Genomic DNA, 23,082 nt, shown 5'->3' with positions numbered 1-23,082 from the left:
AAGAGAATAATGGCAGATAAATAAAGTCAGACCAGTAACTTGTCATCTTTTTCTTCTTGAAGTGCCTCTATTTAAATTAATGTCCATTTGGCTATTTTTCAACATCCGACTTCTGAACAGCTTTAGAGGAATTATTTTTATTTTGGGTAAGAACAATACTACCTACCAGTATTCATTCCTTCTTTGCAATACCAGTTTTCTGTTCTAAATACAAGATATGTCTTGTGCAGTACCTTTTAAAAACCCTGTTTCAGAAGTTAATAAAAATGCTCTGGAAAGTAAATATTTTCATCAAATTCAACCACATTGCCAGGACAAATTATTGAGTTTCAGGGATACTTCCACATACTGCTTTGCTTTTCATTTATACAGCCTAACTTGGTAAATACAATTGTAACAGCTTTTATACTTATCTGAAATCATAGTATAGTGTGGAAAATGTATACCTAACCCTGTTTATTTTTATATGATTTCCTGAATTGAAGTGAGTTCTTTTCTGACACTATTATGATGCCAACATACATCATCTATTTGAGATGGTGTTTTCAAGGTTTTAACGAGCAAAGGAATAGAACTGCACGTTTAGAAATTATGTGTTTATTTAAATACTCAACTTTAAATATTTAAGAATATGTTCCTTCAGAAAATGTCACGTTAGGAGAGATGCAAAAAGAACTAACTCACTAGCGCTTTGGGAATCAATATCTCTGGAAGCTCTCTGTGGGCTTGTCAGCACAGGGACAAGAATTCCAAGATTACTTAACTAATGCTTCAAAAATAATGTGCATAAGTTAAAGTGCACTAATCCCCCATGTGGACACTCGTTCAGGACTAAAGTGGCCTTAATTTGCTGTAGCTTAATCCTTCTCAAAGGAGCTAGAGCAAGCTATGGTGACTTTACTTCTGAGTAAGAACATCCATATGGGAGTTTAATGCTCTTCAAATTTTGCAGAATAACTTCATTGATTTAATAAGATTTCCTAGGTGCTCACCAAGCAGACAAGCTTTTAGATGCAAAGGAAACAGTATCACTGCTGACCACTCAGTGTGTCATCTCTTCCACCACTCCTTGCCTTTGCTTATTGAGGATATTATTGCATTACTTTCTGCCATGTTTAAGTAGCAACCAATGGACCAAAAAACAAAGCAGGCTGGAGTCTACACAGAGAGGAACTGAGAGTAAGGACATACAGATTCTGATTTTTCCTTGTTTCTGACCTGCTATGTGAACTTCTTAATAATGCTTCCATCTCTTTGCCTCTGATTCCCTAACTGTAAAACAGAACCATATCTTACTTCCTATCCACTTGTTTCTGGTACACATACTACTAATACAGGTTTCTCACACCATAAACTTTCTCATAGCTTATACATGTGCCCTGAGTAGAGACTAGAAAAGATGAAGTCCAGGCACAGGTGCAAGCCTGCAGTACAGCTGTAATTTTCTGCATATGTCTGATCAGCACAATTTAAAACTTTGGTTTACAAATGTAACATGTGATGGCAAGATTAGTTCACAATCCCTACAAATCAAAGTCACAAATTGGAACCAGATACCATGCGACACTAAGCTATTTCAATTACAGTTAAAAATCAATACATGTGGTCATTTGACTTTCCCGACAAAATGTTGCTCACATAGCACACGTGACCCTAACTGTGTAATTCATATGAGACTGGTCAAAAGATGATTCATGTTCATTCATACAGTCAATGATTTTTAAAATTATTTTTTCCATTCTGTTGGGATAATATTATTACTGCTCTTATAAGGAAGGAACTATACTGAAGTTGATCTTGCACAAAATTCCCAAAATAAGCTGGACAGCATGAATATTGGCCTTATTTTATTTTGCATTGCACACTTTAAAGAGACTGCAATCCTTGAGGCACAGGAAATGCACCATATGCCCTGGATGGGCATAATACTCATTCCAGACTGCAGTGTCTTCTGTAAATACAGCCTCTATCTCTACCAGTCCTCTGGGAAAAGTTCCTGAGAACAGCTCAGTTTTTCCAAGGAAGTTCTGAACTCACCATCAGTTTGCACCAAAAGTAAAGGAAATAAAGTTTAGGTCTGCCTAGCCTGCTCACCCTTGCTGTCTTTTCATAAGTGTAACTTCTCCCTATACATCTTCAATATCATTCATAATTGCATCATTTGCTGGTGTCGCTCCCATTCGCCGTTGTTTTACCACCTCTGAAAAACAAGAATACCCACTCATGACAGGTGCGCAGCAGCTCTAATCTCAGCAAACTTACATCTGTCCTCTCCCTTGCTTAGATAGGATAGAGAGTAACCAGCAAAAGACAGTAACCTTATTTCTTGTCCCATTCTTTTACTTTGTATTGCTTCAGTTCATTATCTTTTTGTCACTGATTTTTCAATTTTTCATCAGGTTCAGCCTGCTTCAGACACCTCCCTTCTCCACAACTTCTTTACTTCATCCTACACAGTTCCAACAGGCAAGTGTGAAAGGACTGTAACAATTCAAACAAACAAGACTTTGACTCCTAATTTTTAGCTACCATGATGCATACATGGCATGCCTACCTATTCTTGTTTTCCTCCATTTCTCCAAACTACTACTACCACTAATTTTTGCTACCATTTATCATGGCATTCTTCTACAGACATCTCAATTCTGGCAACCACTGAGAACATGCTTAACTATACTCACGTTACTAGTTCCTTTGTCTTCAACAAAATCAACATATGGATAAATACATGTGTTAATACTTACATGATGAGGACTTTAAAGTATTTTTGCCTTTATCTCGCCAGTGCTACACCTCCCCAACTACTCATCTGTTTGCCTTCTATTATTTTCCTTAAAAGGAAATCTTTGAGGATCAAACAGCCCGAAGCTGTTAACTGCTAGTGACATTGGGCTTAGTCAACAGATAGTAAAAAGCTAAGAAAATCTGACTTATCCGATATTTTTTTAACATACATATTACTATAGAACATAAGGTCCAGCAAAAGGTACATTACACACTGAAGAGAATTTAAAGTAGCAACAACAGGAGTAGAGGGGAAAGTGTTCATCCCCCTGAGTAAACGATTACTAGCAAGATAAGTGTAGGAGATCATTCCTAGTACAATCAAGGAATATTTCTATGGAGTTACCAAAGGGAAAAAAAACTTTGTTCCAATAAAGAGGTTGGCCAGAAAGTCTCCCCTACTGAAGAAGAAAATAGGAGTTTTGAAGAGTAAAGGATTAAAACAGCCTAGACCCTCTAGAAGATCTGAATGGGAGATGCAGGAGGCAACTAGTGACCAGGCTGAATGAGAGAGAGAATTTTTGATGTAATTTTAAAGATTAGGTGCATAATTGATTTTATTAGTTCATTTATGCGCTCTCTAAACATCGTAACTATTTCATCTCTCTTGAATATTTGTTCTAAAATTTTTAGTTTAATCTAGTATAAATGTGATATCAGGTAAGCAGGTTAACACCACCACCTCCTGACTGGAAAGGTGGCAGGTGACTAAATGTCATCTGCCTTTAGACAATCCTGCAGTGCCTCACCTTCCATGCTCACCTTCCACTGTGTCTAAGGGATTATGGAACTGGTCTTACTGAGAGAAACGACAGCTGTGTACAGAGCTGGCACCAAAGGAACAGGGGAGATGGAAGTGTCCTCCTGTGACTGTTGATATAGTGAAGACTCTCTGCCACACTGCACAATATTGGGATAATGTTTGAATCTCAAGGGGTGCAAAGAAGAGGATGTCACTTCTTTATTTGTGTTTACTGTGGAAGTAATTTATCTTGACTTTCATTTATTAGTAGTTTTACACTCAGTTTACAATTCGACGGAACAAGCCCATGCAACGTGAAACAGAACAGTAAATTGATGGCGATCTTCAAATACGTTAAAGCTTGCCACACGGAATAAAGTAACGATTCTCTGTGTCTTCTGGGGATAGGACAAGAACAACTGTGCATAAACTGCTGTGAGGTAAATTTAGGCAAGGCAGTAGGAAAAAGCTTTCAAGTTTGCTAAGCACTGGAATAAATTGTTTTGGGTGTTACAGAATACCACCACTGGCTGTTTTCAAGAAAATAGTCAGACTGCAGAAACAATTTAGATGTGATTTTTAAATTTTTGTGCATTGGGCAAAGCAGAGGACTAAATGACCTCCTGGAATGTCTTTTAGTACTTTGTCGTATGATTTTATGAAAACGACATGCACCTATGAAGTAGAAGTACAAAGACTCGTGCATCACTTATTAGAACCTATCTTCTCCTAGTTACAAGGCCAATACAGTAGACCAGTGCACCAGGCAGTCCCAGGAAAATGCAGTAGTAATTCTTTGCATGGAAATATGCACACACCACTTTACAATTTTCAAGAGGAGTCAGCATCTCAGCAAATCACATTGTTATGTTGTGTTATGATGCATGATGTTTTCATAACGATGTGACATGTCTAAATGACAAAAACCTGGCTTCCTACCAAAAATGTAAAGCAGTTTACTTTTATTTTTTTTACACAGGAAAAAAGCCATTATCAGTTCATATAGCAGATTTCCCTGCAAGAAAATGGCAGCAGACCAATTTCATACAAAGTATTCCCCAAGTCTGTAATTATGAGAAAACAAAAAAGTTCAAAGGCTTTTAGAAGCAGAAGATGCTTTCATAGAACTGTGTATCACTCCCTACAATGAAACTATAGGAATATATAATGAACAACAGAACTGCAAATTGAACATCATCCTGTAAGTTTTGGAAATAGCCAGAACATTTCCAAAACCCAGAATAATATTTCTTCTGTAGTAAGGTCAACTGGCACTAGCAGTATTAGTAACTGGGCTTTCCTCACTGCAAAAAAAAACCAAACCCTGACAGATAATAATACAATAAATAACTACTGTTTAATCTTATTGGTTTTATTTGATGCATTAATATAAAAGCAGCAAGAAAATCTTTTTGATAGCACGTTCTCCTTTGTTATAAATAACTCACCCTGAGATTCTTTTCTCCTTGCTACTTTGTAAGACTGCTAGATCTCTTTTAATGTCACAGTTTTTCATAAATACAATATAGCTTTTGGCTCTCAAATTGTGCCTTGAAAAGTTGCCATGACAGCATAGAGGATTCTGTTCAGGTTGCGATCCTCTGTATGCTATGCTGTTCCTTTCTCACCAAAGTCTCTTAGCACCTGTGCAGACATGCACTTGGCAATGTGATTAACTCCTATCATATATCATCCATTCTTTTGCTCATCATTCTCCCAGGTGAATGAAACAGTGTCTAGGCATTTTTTTCTGGTAGCATGTTGGTTTTGCTGCTGTTATTATAAAGCATGTTACTATGTCCTCAGGTTAGAAAGGCAAGGACAAAAATTCTGTTGCAACAAGACTAGAAGGTGGCCTGATGTGCGATATTCCTCTGGTCCCCTGAGAGTTCATTTTACGTCTCATACCTCTTCTCTAGCCCTCCAGCACTTTAGACTTACTCAGCAGCCTATTCCCAAAATGCCCTAGAGAAAAAGACAACATAGAAAGATGGAGCAGGAGGGCTACTGATGTGTTGGCTCAGTCCTTCCACCTAGCTCATGTTTCAGGTTCCTGGGAGCCCCAGCCATACCCTGACCCCGGGTCTTGTAGGGGCTGGAAGAACAACAGCAATATTGTCCCTACTTACTTTCAACATGAGATGCTCTATACAACAACTATTAAACTTAGTATGGTACTATAAACTCAATTCAGGATAAATTCAGTGCTGCTGCCACCATGCATCAGGTTTATAATACAGATCATTTTAGGCATCAAAGGATTTTTGCTTTAACTTTGCAAGTCTTTTGAGATCACGTGCAACTGTATTTATGAAACAAAGTTCTTTTTGCCTCAGAAAATATACCATCTGCATTTGCTACAGGTCAAGCCGGGATTTGTTCCTGAATCAGTCACCCAACCCTAATTCTAATAGAATACCTCTGAATAGTTTTATACTAATAACTGCTCTGTAGAGACTCTTGAAATTATAATATATTAAAGACCCATCAGCCTATCAGAAGAACATGTAATTTTATGTTCATTACTTCTTGGTTCCTGACTATAGAATTTGGATGGTTGCACCTCAATTAAAAGTTGAATCAAAGTTAATATAATTTAAATAAAAACTTCAATATAAAGTTAAAGTTCTGTTCTTAATAGCATTAATACCCTCTAATGACCGCTACGGTCATTACCACTAGATAACTGACCTTCTTGAACCTCTCTTCACACAGAAACCTTTCTCCCAACACAGTCAATTATTTAGCAGTAATGAGTGCTCTGTAAGAGATTATTGTTTAACCAAGTACCTTGACACACTGCTTTTTCCCTGTTATCTCTATTCTTCAACAAATGGTACATTTTTTTCTATTATAGACTTTTCAGTTCTGAGGATAGAAGGCTGTGGTCTTATTCTTTCCGATGCAGAAGTTCACCATGTAATTGGCAAAGCTTCAGATATAATTAAAATCTTGAAAATTAGGGTGCTATGAAACACTGTTTGTGAGCAGCAACCGTGGACCTATAAGACAGAGCAGTTCTGAGGACAGGTTTGAGATACCTAGGGAAAATGAGGAACAAAAAAAGAAATATTGTTGGGGATGAAAAGACACAATGCTCTAACAGCATGTGGACAAAAGGAGGAAAAAAGAAAAAAGAATTAAAAAAGACAGAAAGATTCAGGAGTGTACAGGAAGTGAAAGGAAAAAGTGGATGAAAGAACAAATAAAGAAGAGCAAGGAGAGCCAGGGAGACAAATTAAATTTGGGTGTACAGAATTCATTTTCATAAAGAAAGAAATCTTTTTGGCCAAGTCCTGGAAGCATTAAATGTTAAAGGATCTTTGTTATTGTAGAAGTGTGACAATTACTGGTTCAGTGAGCTCAGCATGAGGCTGGAAGACAAAACTCCTGAATTCTAATTCCAGCTGGCCTAATGACTCCCTCTGTAACTGTGGGGAAGGCACTTCACCCCTCTGCCTCAGTTTCTCTCTCTGTAAAATGTAAAAAATACCTTTTTTCAAAAGCCATTCTGAAGTTTACATATGCTGTGCTTCAAAAATATCAAGCATTAGTAGCTACGACTGCCACAACTATGTCCTCTTCCTCATATCTTTCCTTAAAAATGTCAGGCAGGTTATTTTGATTTCAAGTTTGTAATATAAGATTTATGAAGCACCTTCCAATTCAAATGCTGAGGTTGAGGCATCTCAAGAATTTTGCACAAATTCAGTTAGAAATAACTTTTTTTTTTCCTAAAAGAAATCTTCCCTAATCAATTTAAGAGAGGAAGCATATTCTAATCAGTTCAATTTGAATGTTCTGATCGATATTGCTCCCTCTTGCTCCTCTACACACGGAGGGAGAGTCAGACTGTGGAACAACACTTGATGAATCTAGCTGAAATACCAGTGCGCTATACTTAGAAATAAGATAATAAAAGCCAGATATTTGAAATCTGCATGGCACTGTTATACATTACTTGCTCTATGAGAGGGTATTTTGGCACAAAATATATGAAAAAAGGTCCATGTAATGCCTTAATCCAGTATACGGAAAAGAATGTCCTAAATGAGTCCTTTGCTCATTTAAAAGCAGTAAATATCTTTTAATGTCTTGGATGAGTTCCCATCTGCTCTCTTTCCTTATAAAAAGGCCTTGAAACTGAAAGGGGGGGAAGTAATACATTTTCCTGTTTTCAACACTGCTGCTATTTAGAAGACAACACAGGAGACATTTCTTCAAATGATTTTTCCACACTAGCATGCTACCTCCTAAAACCCTCCCTTTTTTCATACAATGCCTGTTACATTGATTGAGATTTCCTCTGTAATAGAACTACTCTACTGAGTAAGGGGACAACAGAGAACAATAGGGAGAGGTCCTTCAAAGCAAACTGCTTATGACATACCTCCTATCTTGAAGGGGTTAAACTGGATTTTTTTCCTAATTAGAAGACTGTAGGAAAGCGTAATATTCTATTCAGTTCTGGAAAATACTACAGGTAGGATTGCTGTATATAGAACCCTGTCAAGTAAACAGTTACTACACTGGAAGAAAATGGAGCAAGGAGGTGTTTTTTTTATTATTTGTATAAAATATATTGTTCTTCCAGGCTGTAGTGAAATAGTTTCTATTTAATTGCAGAGAAATCCTAAGAAGGTTACAGCAGTGAAACATTAAAATTCTAAGGGCAACTAATAACATTAAAACTTTATAGCCCCAGATAGAATAATTTAGACAAAAACAACATGAACATATGTTTTGTGTAATAATAACAAACATTTATAGCTGTCAAGAGAGAAAAACACAGGTTTATGCACACCTTAATGGCGTGCATGGGTGAGCATGAGTATATTTAAAACATAATATATTACAAAATTGACAGCAGGCATGACTCTTCTGGGTACTATGTTAAATCAATGAATAAATTACCAAAAGTGTGCTGTGGCTGTTTGGATGTGTAATTGAGCTTAACGTATGTAGTGTTATTTCAAAAGAAACTGTTCAAGGAGTTTCTAGACCAATCCACTATGCATCTTTACTAAGCTGTTTACAAATAACAATAAATGAAACTGTCGCACAGTAGGAAGGAAGTTTAGTTATACGCATTACGTAAATGGGAGAAAAGTTAATTTTAATATGTTTTTCAAGAACTAAACCCAAACTTATTATAATATTGCTAGGATTCACTGAATTGGAAATCAACATTTTTCATGTTCAGTTTTAGATTTATTTTAATTAGCTGATACTCTACAAACAATAGTCTTTGTAGCAATACATGTCAGGATTAATTCCTCTGAGATAAATATGGATGCTTCATGCAATATCTGTACTAAGAGTATGAATCAAGGCCCAAATGAATGAACTAGCAAAATGAACAAAAAATGAACTTAAATATATTCCAGTTATTTCCTTAAAACATTACCCATCCAACAAATAAACAACATATTTTAAAAACATTTTATTCGATTATAAACCTATGAAAGCTACTTTTAAACTTTATTGGTGTTGACTAATTGATAAACAAAAAATAACAGATTTGCAAACTAACCCATTTATTGTCCTATTTAGAAAAAAAATAGCTGGGCATATACTTCCCCTCCTTGTTTCAGGCCTGTTTCATCTTACCACACTCAGTTTGTAAAATAGAAACTGATCTTATTTTCTTGCATTCCTCTTCACATTTTGCTGTGCTGGTAGTACTTGGTTATTATGCGACCCTCTAAACTCTGGCACCTCAAATCTAAGATAGGAAGGGCAGCCTGTACAAGTTAATACTTAACACCCTTGCAGTCTCCAGGAAAATTTGCCAAACCAACAGCAAGGACAGAAAAGACAAGCTGACCTCCATCACGTCCTTCTTGCCCCCCTCCTCTGAACTGAAATGACGGTCCTCAAATGTAAGCAATCATAAATGCACCATTCTAGACTTCTGCTGCATATCATAGCTTTAACTCATAGTATTTCAGAACGCACGGTGCCGAACTCTTAAGCAGATCTGAACTTTTTCCTTTGCAATTTTATCTCTCCTTTCTCACCATTTTTCTCCATTTTATAAGGGATGATGTGACCTGTCAGCATCAACCACACTTGTGATGTTCTTAGGGCTCATAAACTCAAGGATTAAGGCATTCTGTGCTAAATGCATGGCTCCTTTCTATAACACGATTGTAAAGAAGAAAAAGAGGATGAAGAAATGAAGTGTACATGCCCAGATGAGCTATTCTTTCTCTCTGGCCTGATGATGGTTCATAAAGCATGCTATGGGGCGATTATAAAAGAATATGGCATACCACCTGTCTCCTGGTCAGAAATCTCATTTTACATTTAAAGCCATCTTAGGTTAACTGTCATTAATGTTTACAGCTGCCCACGGGATGTGGCTAAGTACACTACTAGCACATTTATTTTTCTGCAGTTACTTCCAGGTGTTTAAGGAACAAGTTTAAATTTCTAAATGTGATGCAGTCCCCACTGTATCTTCCACATTAGTTACACTATGCTGGGTAAGTATAATTATCAATAAATTAGCAGTATCTCAGATATGATAGGAAAGGCTTAATTAAAAATTCTGGCAAAACACTAAAAAAAAAATACAACAAAAATATTATCCATAAGTTACTAGAGCTGACATACAAACTTGCATATGCTTTTACAATAAGCATCTTGCATTCTTTTGATGTGCAAGTCTATGTTTCACCAAGTGCTCTACTGAAAAGGTTGGCTGGTTCCGTTTTTGATAAAGTAGGTAGGTACACATAAAGAATCCAGAGGTCACACAATGCTCAACCTGATATTCTGTTGCCTTCTAATAGATTAGCTTAATGAACTAGCAAAACCTGTAACATCACTCTGAATCTAAAGTTTAAGTGTAGTCAAGTGTACTATGCCACAAGACATTTAAGAACAAGTCAGATTTAAAATGCAGGATGTCCAAGTAGATTTTTCCTTCAAACATTGTTTTACCTGACTTCCCTTTTGTGACCACCCAGTGAAGAATAGCTGCTTTATGTATACAGCGGAGACTAGAACTGAAAGTTTCTACAAATTAAATCGTTGCCAGAAGATGTTGTTCTGAAAGACTAAAATAGGAACTGAATTGGAAAAAAAGGAAATGCCACCCAATCATGCTGAATATAAAAGTAATTAAAATACTTTAAAAAGAATAAAAACATGCAGAAGATAAAATTTAGCTTTATCTAATAGTATCTTTGTTCACATCAATGTTCCTTTTGTTCTCTATTACACATTTAATCACTCTTAGACATCAACCATAACAGCAAAAACTCAAATACTGAACTGATAATTAAACACAGTAATATTTATAAGATGTTAGTTTATTCTGTAGATATGAACTCTTAATTTAATGCACAAATACAATGAAAGTAAAATTTCTTTTTAAAGATCAGAGGAATGCCATGCCAGTCACTCTTCAATTGAAAAAAGCAGTGATTTTTGTTTTCAGAGCAGTAATAAAATTTTAATAAAATGACAAAGACAGAATGCTATTAACAGAAGCAACAATCTTTAGTAATGACAACTGGCAATAGCATCCATATTAAGCTGCGATTTTTAAAGCACAGGATTTTTAAGAGACTGTATTTAAAGAGGAAAACTAGTTTTTTAAGCATGATTTTTTTTAAAGCAAAACATGGTGGAACAGCCTGGCACCAAAATAAAGCAAGCAGCTGAGTACAGCAGGCAAGGTGAGAGTTTACTTCACTGATGTCTGCTTTACCAGAGGTGATCAGCATGAGAAGCACAAGGTGATAACGCATTCATACTACCAGAGCCAGAAAAAGTAAAATAGGCTGGTGGAGAAGCTAGAAGAAAACCCTGTAAGCCCAACCTTTAACTCTTATGTCATGTTATCTGAACAATCCAAAACATTTATCATTGTGTTTGATGACTGGTAAACATCACATGGGTAGAACACACATTCAAACTTTATTTGTTGTTTGAGCTAACCAGAACCAACATGGTCTGCAAATCAGCTACAATATTCAGAGAGCTCTAGCTTTCAGTCCTACCCTGCTTCCGTCTGCATCTGACCAGGCAGCGAACCCTGTGAGAAGAGACTCTCCCCACACGCTCTTCTATTTTGTTTCACTTGTGAGCCTGGTGAAATCCTGAACTACTTTGAAGAGCAACAGATGGCATGCAGGGTGAGGGAGCAGGAGTAAGAAACAAGGAAGGAAAGTTAACTGAAAAGATCTGAATTTCAAATAAATTGCTTTGTTATTGACCATTTTGTTATAAAGCCAATCACAAACTTGTTCCACCAAGACATTTTCAGTCAGCTAGGATTCCTTCTTTTCACTTGTTTATTTATGAATTTATTTTAGTGTGTTCCATCAACTCCTGAATTCAAAATCAAAAAAATAAATAAAGAAAAAAAGCTCTGTTTCTCCTGTGGCGTAAAAACTTGGCCTTGAATGGGCCCACAGGACTCAGCCCACACAGAAAAGGAGACAAGTAGTATCTCTAACAGGCTATCCTGGAAATTTCTGCTTTAGAGTGGGAGATCTCCAGTTTTCAGTAAAATGAATTTGTGTATTTGTGTGTGCATGTCACTAAAAACTTACTAAATGTGGATTTCTCTGGAAATCTGAGAAGCATGTGAAATAACAGGCAGACACAAATAAGAGAAGAAGCCTTCCACCGATACTCACTGCTGAAAATACATTCAAAAATAACAGAACAAAAATGCATCAATAAAATTGTATACAGAAAGCAGAATGAACAGATACTGGCAAATCAGAAAATTAAGGCCTTTGAGTGGTTAATATTTAGTTTAAGTCACTTAAGATAAACGCGTTCATATGAATATGCACAAATATACTCATGTTTTTATATTTCAAATACAGGCTAAACCCAACTGGGATTTTTGCCTAAATAAAGCTTGTCAGAGTTGGTCCAGTTATGCATGTGAAGTTACAATAGCCTAACACACTTCCAGAGTTTCAGATAATAGTGTTCAAAGATTCAAATAGCATTATGACAAAATTTGCCCCTTGGGCGTATGTCAGTTTAAATATCTGTTCTCATCAAGTTCTCAGTCTGCACTTGTTCTCGGTGGAGTGATTTAGATTTAAAACATCTTTCAAACTGAACTTGATCTATGTTTTAATAGAAAGTAGCCTTCCTTATTCTTAAAGTCAAAAATCATAATTTCTTTGCTGTTTAAGCATAACTGTTTCTATTAACAGTGATGGCTGCTAAAGAGCCTACAGTTGCCAAAAGTAATCAATATACACTATCTAGAATCACCAAGGTGTAAAAATTATAGAATCATACCACAAATACTACAGATACCTTAAAGTCCTTGTTCACATCTTCAATTAGAATATGACTTTTGCTATTTTTGCAGTAAATATTAGAACATGTTGCTTTAAAAACATGCCTACGTTTTATAACAGGATTGAATATTGTGCTTAATAGTAGATGCAGTTTAGCTGCAAAAATATGACTTTTAAAGCTGGCTCTCTACATTTTATCCTTGGTACTAGTAAGCTTAATCAACCAGAGCTAAGGTTACTTCTAGATTCAATGGAAAACATGAAGAGCTCTGCTACCATTTTAGAAATGTGGCTTGTTAAAGATTATTAAAATACCATGAAAACAACACTGTCATACAGAATTTGCAGCAAATATGCAAGGAGGTTGAAGGATATATGACAAAACAATCTTTGTGAGCTAAAGCCGGACCCAGGTTTGCTTAACTAAGACTTCAGGGACACAATTTCATGAGAAATTAGCAAAATATTTAGTTAACTTGTGATATAGAGAAGTTTTAACAGGGCTTATGTAACATGAAAGAAGAAGTTTAGGATAGAGCTTATATTCATTTGTCTTCTCTTATTGCAGTCCAAACACTGGCTGCTTAGCTTCATTACTTTCTCTGTGAAGGGAGGCTTTGAATTAAATACAAAATTGTTCCTCCTGAGCACTAAAAGGCGCACAATTAACAACTCAGGAGAAACAGCTTCCAGTGAATAGCAGTGAATCTACCATGTGGAAGGTACATCCAACAGTCCTAAATCTTTTTTTGGGCACCTCTGATGTTTTTGCTTTCAATCATTCAGAAAAAATATCTACAACTATTTAAGCAAAAGAAACATTTTCAAAATACAGGTCTCATAGATAGGTAACATTTAATTTCTTCTGTCAACGGGGAATGACTACCAAAAGTGATGGTAAAGTGTTAGTTATCCATTTACAAGCACAACTGCAGAATCCTGCACCTTAGCCATTTAAAAATGTAGTCATTATCACAACATAATACTCCCAAAACAATGGCTTAGATTCATCCCAGGTGGCCTCAGTAACGCAGGCTGTGGGTTTTCAGCCAGTGGGGAAGAACCATGCAGCCTCTTTCCCCATGAACCAGCCACAGCTGAAATTAAAATTTTACGAGCTTGGAAACCTAAAATCTTTCACCCCAAAATTACTTGCTCAGTTAAAGCATTTTTACCAAGAAAGAACTTGTTCAGCTACATATTGCCTTTACTCTAGGATAGATAAAACATACAAGACAGAAGAATCTTAGCAGTTTTATTAAGAGAAGGTATTCTGTGAATATTATTCTGTATGTAAGTGATTACATTCACTTAGAAACTTAAAGGAAACATTTTGTACATAGGAGATTACATGGCTACATTGGCTTTGCATGGGATTTTGCTTATCAGAAGAAAAATTTGCTTCAAAGTGTGATAAAAAGAGGCACTTTCTTGGCAAGGCACAGATTTTGTCAATAAAACACCCTGTACAAGAAAGGTACTAAAAGGTACTACAATTCTATGTTTTCTGTCTGTCTATACTAAAATTCTCACGTAAAATTTTCCAACTAATTCTCAGAGTCTGGTACGGTATTTTCAACAAAACTTTTCTGCCCAGTTGTCATGATCACATCTTTGATACCCTTCAGTAGGTCCCATTTAGCTATATTTCCTGTTTCTACAATTAAGGCTTACTATGTCAGTCCCATTCAGTTTTCCATATTCAGGCTGTCCTTTTACCGATGCCAGCTTCTGCTACTACACTTATTCTAAAACACCTTTCTGTTTTCTTTTATTCATCCACTCTAGAATGGTGTGTAAAATTATGGTTTCACCTCTCAAATCCTTCCTGAAGGTACGTTTTGTTACAATGATGGCTAGGTCTGTGCACATTCTAGGTGATGTCTGTGAGATTAAAAATACCTAACTTAGAAAGCAAGGTATTAAAAACTAGCAAACTGAGGAAGTGTCTAGCTGCACTAAAAGACACAAATATTCATTCTTGCTTCTTTCTTAGGTTCTTTTCATTGTTACATCAACATAGCTTGTTTTGATTAGCTTGGAAATTCTTAACGGATGTTTTCAAGCCTATATTTGGATAACAACTAATATAAAAAGAACTCAGTTGTGTTTCACATGCCCCAGTAAAAACACTAAAAGACAGACTTATTCCTCGCAAAACCAAAATTTTGTCTATTGATTTACAGAAGGATTTGTAAATGCCACTACCCTTTCTATCCATTTGACCAACTCATCCATGGTTCAAACCCCCACTGTAGAAGCTGACAGTTCAAGAATATTGTAATGTCACATATTAAAATACCTAAAGCCAAGCAAAATAACAACTGTAGATGCATTTTTTTCCTAGTAGGGCAGAATTAACGGCATCATTTGTACTTAAGAGTGAGATCACAGTATCTTTAGTCTAGACTTCCGAAATTCCAAAAGATTCAGAACTGAAATGTTACATGAATGATTTTAAACTGTTCAGCTGTTAGGCTCAATAATACTATTTATGTACAGACAGCATTTTAAATATTCAACAATTTAAGACTATGCCTCAACAGCAACATAGCAGAACCTTGTGTTCTAATTACAGGAAATCACTTTCCTTGTTACCATCTTTTGAAATAGTGAATGGTGAGCTACTGACTTGCTGTAATACTTTTTGGCACAGAAATACTTTGTAAGGTATTATAAGGTATTTTATTTACCAGTGAAAAGTAGTAACTGTGCCCAAGACTATAGAATTGTTCTGAACAGAAGAGACTAACACATTCAGCTGAAACTGCAAAGAATTAAGGCGGCAGATGGTAATTACTGATACTGGAAGTAAGCCTGGATAAAGGTGGTTGGAACTTCAGTTTAATGTCTGATCTATAAGGTGTTGTATTCACGGCATAAAACTCTCTTGTGTTTAGATGGGAACGTGGCTTATTATGGCCACATTAGAGAAAAAAAATTACTTCTGCTAAAGCACAAATACCAACTTTCCGTGTACGTTTCTTTTCCACAAAAAGACTTGATTAAGCCATGAGATAACCGTAGACTAGGATAGCATGTGTATCACCGTATGAAATTCCCTTTCCATATGTCTGTACAATGTGAGAGATGGAAGTCTGATTTCCATTTCATTATCTTTCAAATTGTTACTAATGAAGTGATGGCTATTTACTTGACATTTTATTCCACAATATTATGGACACAAGACACAGGATTGAATGCATGTGTCTGATCCTGAGTTTGTGAATGTGGAAGGCAGAGAGACTGTAAGTTAAATAAATAAATTGAGTTTGAGGTGTGCAGTCCCCTATGACTTAAGAAACTCCAGCAACCCAAGTAAAGTGATCCCTCTAGCACATGCTATTCCTTCCCTTTCACTAGAAGCAACTAACTCAAGAAGAGAATGAAACCCAGTTACACGTGCCATTTCACAACTTCAAAGCACTGACCACTACAATAATATATACAATATTCCATATTTTATGGACAATACGGACAATATACTGGAGATTAGAAACCCAGTTTTCAAAGTGGTTATGTAAATAAAAACACTAGATTCTGAAATCATGTTCTCTTTTATCTGTTGACAATATTTAAGACTGTCCCAATAATAGACTTTCCCTGTTTTTTAATAATGGAAGACATTGGAAAAAATACTGGTGTGTAGGCTTTAATATTACAGCACATGCATCATACCTATGTCTGCAGATTAGAAATCCAGAGCTGATAAAAGACACTGAGAAAAAGAAAAATATCTACTCACAAATACGATATTTCTCTGCACTGATCACAAAGATGCCAAAACACTTCATTTGTACATTCCTTTTGTATCAAAGTATTAATCTAAATGTCGTACTCAAAGCAGCATGATTGGATGGCCAGGACAAGTTACAAGTCTGAAGTAATAAAGAAAGGATTGTTACCATTCTCTAACCTTTGCTCTGTCTTGTCGTCCATTTCACAAATTCATCCTCATATTAAAACACTGAGAAGGATGTAATTGTTCTGGACTGCCATGTTTAGTCCACCCACTATGTCTGAGACCAGTGTCACTATAAAACTGCCATCTGTCAAGGAGCTTTCCCAGAATCACAAACTGTGGTAGATATTAAGAAGCATCACCAAGTTTTCATTTTTTTCATGAAAATCACTTTTCTGTGTACTGAAGACTGTTTGTTTAGAGTGGTTGTAAAAACTGTAAAATTATGCGCAACTGAGTGGGAGATGATCCTGGAAGTGTGGGATGCTTAATTACATATCAAGATGAAATTACATCAGTTTTCTTTTTCGCTTTATACAAAGGTTTGTTTAACCACTTCAAACTCTGTTATCCTGAGCCATCTATTATTTCTGTGATTTTAGGTTTACTTTATTAAACATATTTTTACCTCTTCTTCTAATATTCTTCAAATCCTTACTGCTTCTATCATTAACCCACTGACAGACAAGTCCATTACAGAGCTAAGACAATCTTCCCAAGAGTGCTTTTCACTTGAGACAACTAAGTCAGATTTCAACGTTCTGAGCAGTAGGCCCAATGCCTTACCAGTTTCATGCTTATTTCTCAAGCTGGAATGGAAAAGTTGAAATGTTTTTCAGTAATATAGCAAGGACATGTCCAGAAGTACAGACTACATTCATATTTTCTAGACTACACAATTATTTAACCTGCTAGCCTTTATGTTCTGATGTTATGCTCTGAACTTTTACACAAAAAACCAAAACTTAATTCAAACATTTACTTGCAGAACAAAAACATCTAGATCCAAAAATTATAGTCATGAACTAACTGTCCAAAGTTAAAGTAGCTGGGAGTAGGACTTAAAACTGACCCTAAGAATACTATTCCATACAATTTTGAATGAAGGAGAATGTCTACTATGGGCAAATGCTATTAACATTTGTATACTTTGCAAGGACGTTAGTTACATGATTAACTTAGAAGCTCTTCAGAAAGCAATGAACTTTCCCACCAACCTATGAGTTAAATAGATCAGGGTAATATTCAGACAGCCACTAGATAAGAAAGTACATAATGTTATTTTTCAATACGACTCTACTGTTTATTGAAAGCAATACTGTTCCATTTGGCCTTTCCTGACGGAGAAATAGTCGTCGAATTATAAAGAGATCAGTTACAAAACAAGTGGTCTCGGACATCTCCAGAAGGTGAAAAAAGACAAGGTACACACATATATGCAGGCATTCCTCCTATTTTCCATATATTTTAGAATATTATTTACTGTTTCCAAAAGGAAAAAACCCCAACTGTTAGCAAAGTGTCTTAAGATTATGAAAGAAAGTCAGATTGTATTGTATGTCATGTTTACTACTTATAATGTTAGACCAGTACTTGTTGGAATATATCATGCCAATTCTGAGATTTCTTTTTAAAGGTTCTCAATAGGGTAAAAAGGCAAAACTTTATATCCCCCAATTAAAGCTGAATAGTCATCATTTGTTTATTTATAAAAATGACAGAATAATAGTTACTAAAGAAGAGATCTCATTGTTTTTTCTACAATTGTACAGAGAATGCAATACATTAGAAGAGCTTAGGCATCAGAAATATTTAAAATCCCTTGAGTCTTCTATAGGAATCACTATAAACCACTCTGAAACTTATATACAATAAATGAAAAATTTCATAAGCAAAACCTGAATTCTTGAATACAAATGTTGACAATGTGTTTCTAGGGTGCAGAATGTCCCCCTCTCCCTTCCACTCTCCATTGCTTGCATAAAAGATGCCATAGTGCTATGAAAAAATGTTTAAAAAGTCCTAAGGGAAAAGTTTCCTAGGGTCTTTGAAATTCCTCCTTTTCCTATTTCTTTACAGATTTCTAACACCAACACTGTTCCTGTAGTTTCTAAAACAAGGCAAAAAGAAAAATACCCTCTAGATATAATCTTCATATTTCCTATTATACTTCTCAGGTTTCTTTTTGCTTTTGAAATAAATGCAAACTGAAATCTACAGTTATATTACCAACTGTATTTTAATTTTAGTTAATCTTTCAGCATGAAGAAGTAGATGGTGTTTGAATGCCCGTACTTACAAGAATCATATAGGGATGTGATTTAATGAATGAAATAACTTGAAAATACTTCATGTTTGATCATATTTTGTCTATTCATGTTTTTATTTAACTGTAGGCACCAAAAAAAGGATTGCTTCAGGTTCCTATCTCTATGATAAAAAGCACAGGGCAAGGAGCTACCACCTATCTATATGAAAAATTTACTGCAACCTAAACCATCCCTCCATTCCTCCCTTTTCAAGCAAATATTTGAATATAATTATTCCAAGACAGGGATTCCATTTTCATAGCAAAATCAAGCTGGATTTTAGAACACTTTATGTGATAACTTTGATTAAGATTTTTGGCCATGAATGAGCCAATCTGTTCAGAGACATGGGATCATTTTATTGCTGCGGTAGGAACATTGAGCTAGTCTGTTTACTTTAACAGGCCTAACTATGAAATCAAGTGTTGCTGCACCGTCTACTTCCTAAAGTAAGAGCTGTGTGGCACAGGAGCATTTTCCACCATGCAAGTGATGAGGGATATCAGTTGAAATTGTGTCCCCTGCATATAGGTATTTTCCTGTATTTTTGTTTCAGCGTTATCCTTAGCTCTTCCTCCACCATCTCTAAGATAATTCTTGCTATGTAGAATTATGGTAAGAAAACACCAGAAAATTTAATGTAATCCCAGCCAACACTCACTCTACAAACTACTCACTAGGAAGCACTGAATATCAATGCAAAGAACTGTCTGGCATCAGAATCTGAAAATCTACTCAGCACAACCATCTCTGTTACTTCTAGAAATAAGAAACTTGACGTTTTCTATAAATTTCAGCCTGCTGCATGCCAAGATGTTATTGGATTGCTCTGATGCATATTCTCTGCTGAGAAAGCATTGGAGAAATCAACACTTTCCAACGCACCCTCTCCCAACCACCCTTCCTTACTACTGATGGTAACAAAAGGTCACAGACCCTATGCCAGAAGCTTCTACCGTGTGTAGCGTCCCTACACTGCTTGCACCAATTTGAATAAGCATGTTTTGCATTTAAAATGCTCTTAAAAATATTAAGTTTATCAACTAGTAAATACTACAGCCGTCTTTAATAATTAATATCCAAAAAATGTTTATAGATGTCAATACCGTATTCTTAAAGCACCCGTGTTCAACACATGCACTATTATGGAAGACTTACACTCAGAGCAAAAAGATTTGTAAAACGGCATATGACCTTCTTCCCACTACAATGGCCATCCCCTAATTAAGCAATGCATCTGATAGTCATTAACAGGAATGAGATAATGAATCACTTTCTCTCTTCTTTGTTAATTTGCTGTAACCAAGCGGCTAATGGATGTCAGAGCTGAGTGATTGCACTGATTATAGTGATTTATAGTTGCAACAAAACAATTTAAAACCATTCTGATTATTCATGTTAAAGATGCTTTATGTTTTGTTTACTAAATGTTTTATGTTCCCCCTCATGCCCCTCTACACACAACGAGACAGGTCTTCCTGGAAAACTTGAAAGTTCTAAGATTTTCTATTGTTTCAGAGCAAGGCATTTCATTTTGTTTGTAAAAAAAAAAAGTTTACCCAGTAGAAATGAAAAGCCTTAGGGTGGAAAGACAACTTCAGTGGTGCCTAGTTCAAAAGAAGACGGAAATAAGAGGAAATAAGGCAAACTTCAAGCCACTTACCTTAGGGCTCCCAGTCCCTTCCTCATTCTCTGCAGACACATCAGTAGCCAGTATCTCTGCTTTGATGATATCCAGAGCCCTAAGAATCCAGCTGTGTTGCCGTTTGATTTGCCTCTGTAGTTCCTTCCATTGACTTGCAATCATCTGCAGCATGTCCTTCAGTCCTTCTCCAAAATGAAGGGGAAAAAAGTAAAAGCTGTAAACTCAACTGCATCTTTAAATATTATTCTTTATTGAAAGAATTAGCAGGATATTTAAAAGAATAAATGCAACAAGAATTTTGATGTATTTTCTCAGCAATAAATCCAAGCATTACTGTTGTTCATACTGCAAAACGATGCTATAGGGTCAAAACATTTTTTTAGCCATAATGTTAAATTTTTATTATGTTTCAGCTGAAAATTTCAAGAAAAGGAAAATCCCACATAAACTGTGATTTCTATGCAGTAGGGAACACTATGGTAATCTCACCCTCTAATATCTAGTCTTTATCTCAAAACATTTCGTAATCTTCCAACTACATTTTTCTTACCTCCAACTCCTGTAAATATTTTCCATAGTTTAAATATTACCATTTTCTAAGCATATGATGACATGCACTACCCTTCTCTGCCATGGCTTCTATACCTTTTTGGAACTATACAAAGAAGTCGGTAATTTCCTATAGCTTTCACATTACACAGATCTGTCTGATGCTGTGAAACAATAGCGGCACAACATGTAACATAATCAGAAAACAGGAGACCAAAGGATAACTTCAACCTGGATGAAAAGCATGCTAAGTAGGCCAAAATTAAGATGGCATTCCGTAGCAGTATATGCTGATTAAAACCCTATTATGATACAAGTCACGCAAACATCTAAAAATATAGGGGGCGGTGGGGATAGAGAAAGGGAAATCAGTATCTCTCTCCCCCTCCCCTCGATTTAAGGCCTCTGCAGAAAAAGACAAGCCTAACCAAAGGAAAAAGGTATTTTTAATTTTAATCTATTCCTCATAAATATATTAAAATTGATGTAAGAATTAGTTTTAAGTGGCAAAATAAAGCTTTACCAATGCAATTACCCATGCAGAGTATGTAAAAATACATATATATTTGAAATCCTAATTCATTATCTTAATGTTATTTCCATTGCACCTACATCAAAGAATGTGTCAGTGTGAAGTTTTCAGTGATGAGATTTCAATTGAAACTCAGCTGAGCAGCAAGACCAAAATAAAATGAACAGACTATTTGCAGGCAGTATTTCATTTTATAAGTATCACTGCATTGTATGCAGTATATGAAACATTTATAAATCTTGAAGGTCAATCTGATAATGTAAATATTAATAATACATAAGGAAGTGAATATATGCAGTAATTTACAGCAATGCTTCTTCATTCTTTAATAGTCTGGAGACATAAAGACTTGCAATATTTCAGAAGGATTTACCTGATTTGTGAGATACAATAAGCTCAAGAAGTTGACGTCCTTCTTCTACCACTGCTTCTTTTAAAGCACAGTGGCTATCTACATTCAACTTAAAAGTCTGCAAAAAAAGAAAAGAAAAAAGAGAGAAAAAACCCCTCAGTATCAGACATTGGAGAGGCAGTTATCATAAAACACACGTACAAAATTACTTGCCGCTTTTTATCAAGAACCACATCCCCATTTCCCAATAGCCAAACTAATTTGCGATACTAAAAGCTATTGATATTTTGGATCTGGGCTCAAAATGTTTCCATTAGATCAGCAAAGTGCATCTGTGTTGAAACAGCTGACAAATCTAGAAATTCATTAGGTTTTATGAAAAGTCACAACCCCATAAGGCTATATCTGGAGTAACAGTGTTCTATAAAATACACTAAATTTATGCCACCACATATGAGCTCTGTTTTTTTCAGATTTCTTTGAAATGTTGGTGATAGCACTATTTATGAAACCATGAAAAAATTACAGCATTGAATATATCGGCCCTATGTGCACTCATACAAATCTATTAATATTGTGTTTCTGAGTTAACTCATATCCGTTTTCAAAGAGCAAATCAGACTGCTTTAGATCTCTGCATTCTTAATTTGCAAAGCAAGTATTTTTCATCTATTTTTGCACTAATATTATTACTAGTTTACAAAGGACCTCTGCCTTAACAGTGATTAAAATATTTTGCTTCTTTTTTAAATGTATTTTATATTTTTATAAATTGCATTAAAATCTAGTCATAGAGAGAAGTGGAAACATGATCTACTCTATGTTATGCCAGTTCATACACCACTGATAATTTGGATAAATTTTTGAATTATTTGCCAGAGCTTCTCACTTAAACTTGTGTGTAAGAAACAAATTACAATAAAGGGGTACTTGCTGTACTTAATCATAAATCATGTGCAGTCCTGAACATACACACGCAACTCTCGTTCTCTTTGAAATGTCTACGGAATGCATGAAAACAATATTTGACCCCTTGGAAGAAAAGAGTTTTGCCTTCTTTTGGAAATGAGTTAACTGGCAGAGATGAAAGGAGACTTTGCAAGCGCGCATTTGTAGCTTCTGATTTTTATAAAACTTATTTATACT

At 35.6% G+C, this 23,082-nt stretch overlaps 1 protein-coding gene across 4 annotated transcripts in view; it reads right to left on the bottom strand.

The window, feature by feature from the left end:
* The window catches only part of AKAP6 (A-kinase anchoring protein 6), a 294,212-nt gene that overhangs the window by 125,721 nt on the left and 145,409 nt on the right, over positions 1 to 23,082 (bottom strand). For 3 of the 4 annotated variants that reach the window (XM_074585119.1, XM_074585118.1, XM_074585120.1), the window contains 2 exons: positions 21,958 to 22,054; positions 20,522 to 20,688 (listed from right to left, as the gene is read on the bottom strand). In XM_074585119.1, coding sequence (XP_074441220.1) covers positions 20,522 to 20,688; positions 21,958 to 22,054 — 264 coding nt within the window. The remainder of the gene's footprint in view (positions 1 to 20,521; positions 20,689 to 21,957; positions 22,055 to 23,082) is intronic. The other variant, XM_074585121.1, reaches the window with a different exon arrangement.

Source organism: Larus michahellis, chromosome 4, assembly GCF_964199755.1.
Source record: "Larus michahellis chromosome 4, bLarMic1.1, whole genome shotgun sequence".
NCBI lineage: Eukaryota > Metazoa > Chordata > Aves > Charadriiformes > Laridae > Larus > Larus michahellis.
Note: the sequence above shows the minus strand (reverse complement) of the source record. Positions and strands in the feature narration are given on the sequence as shown.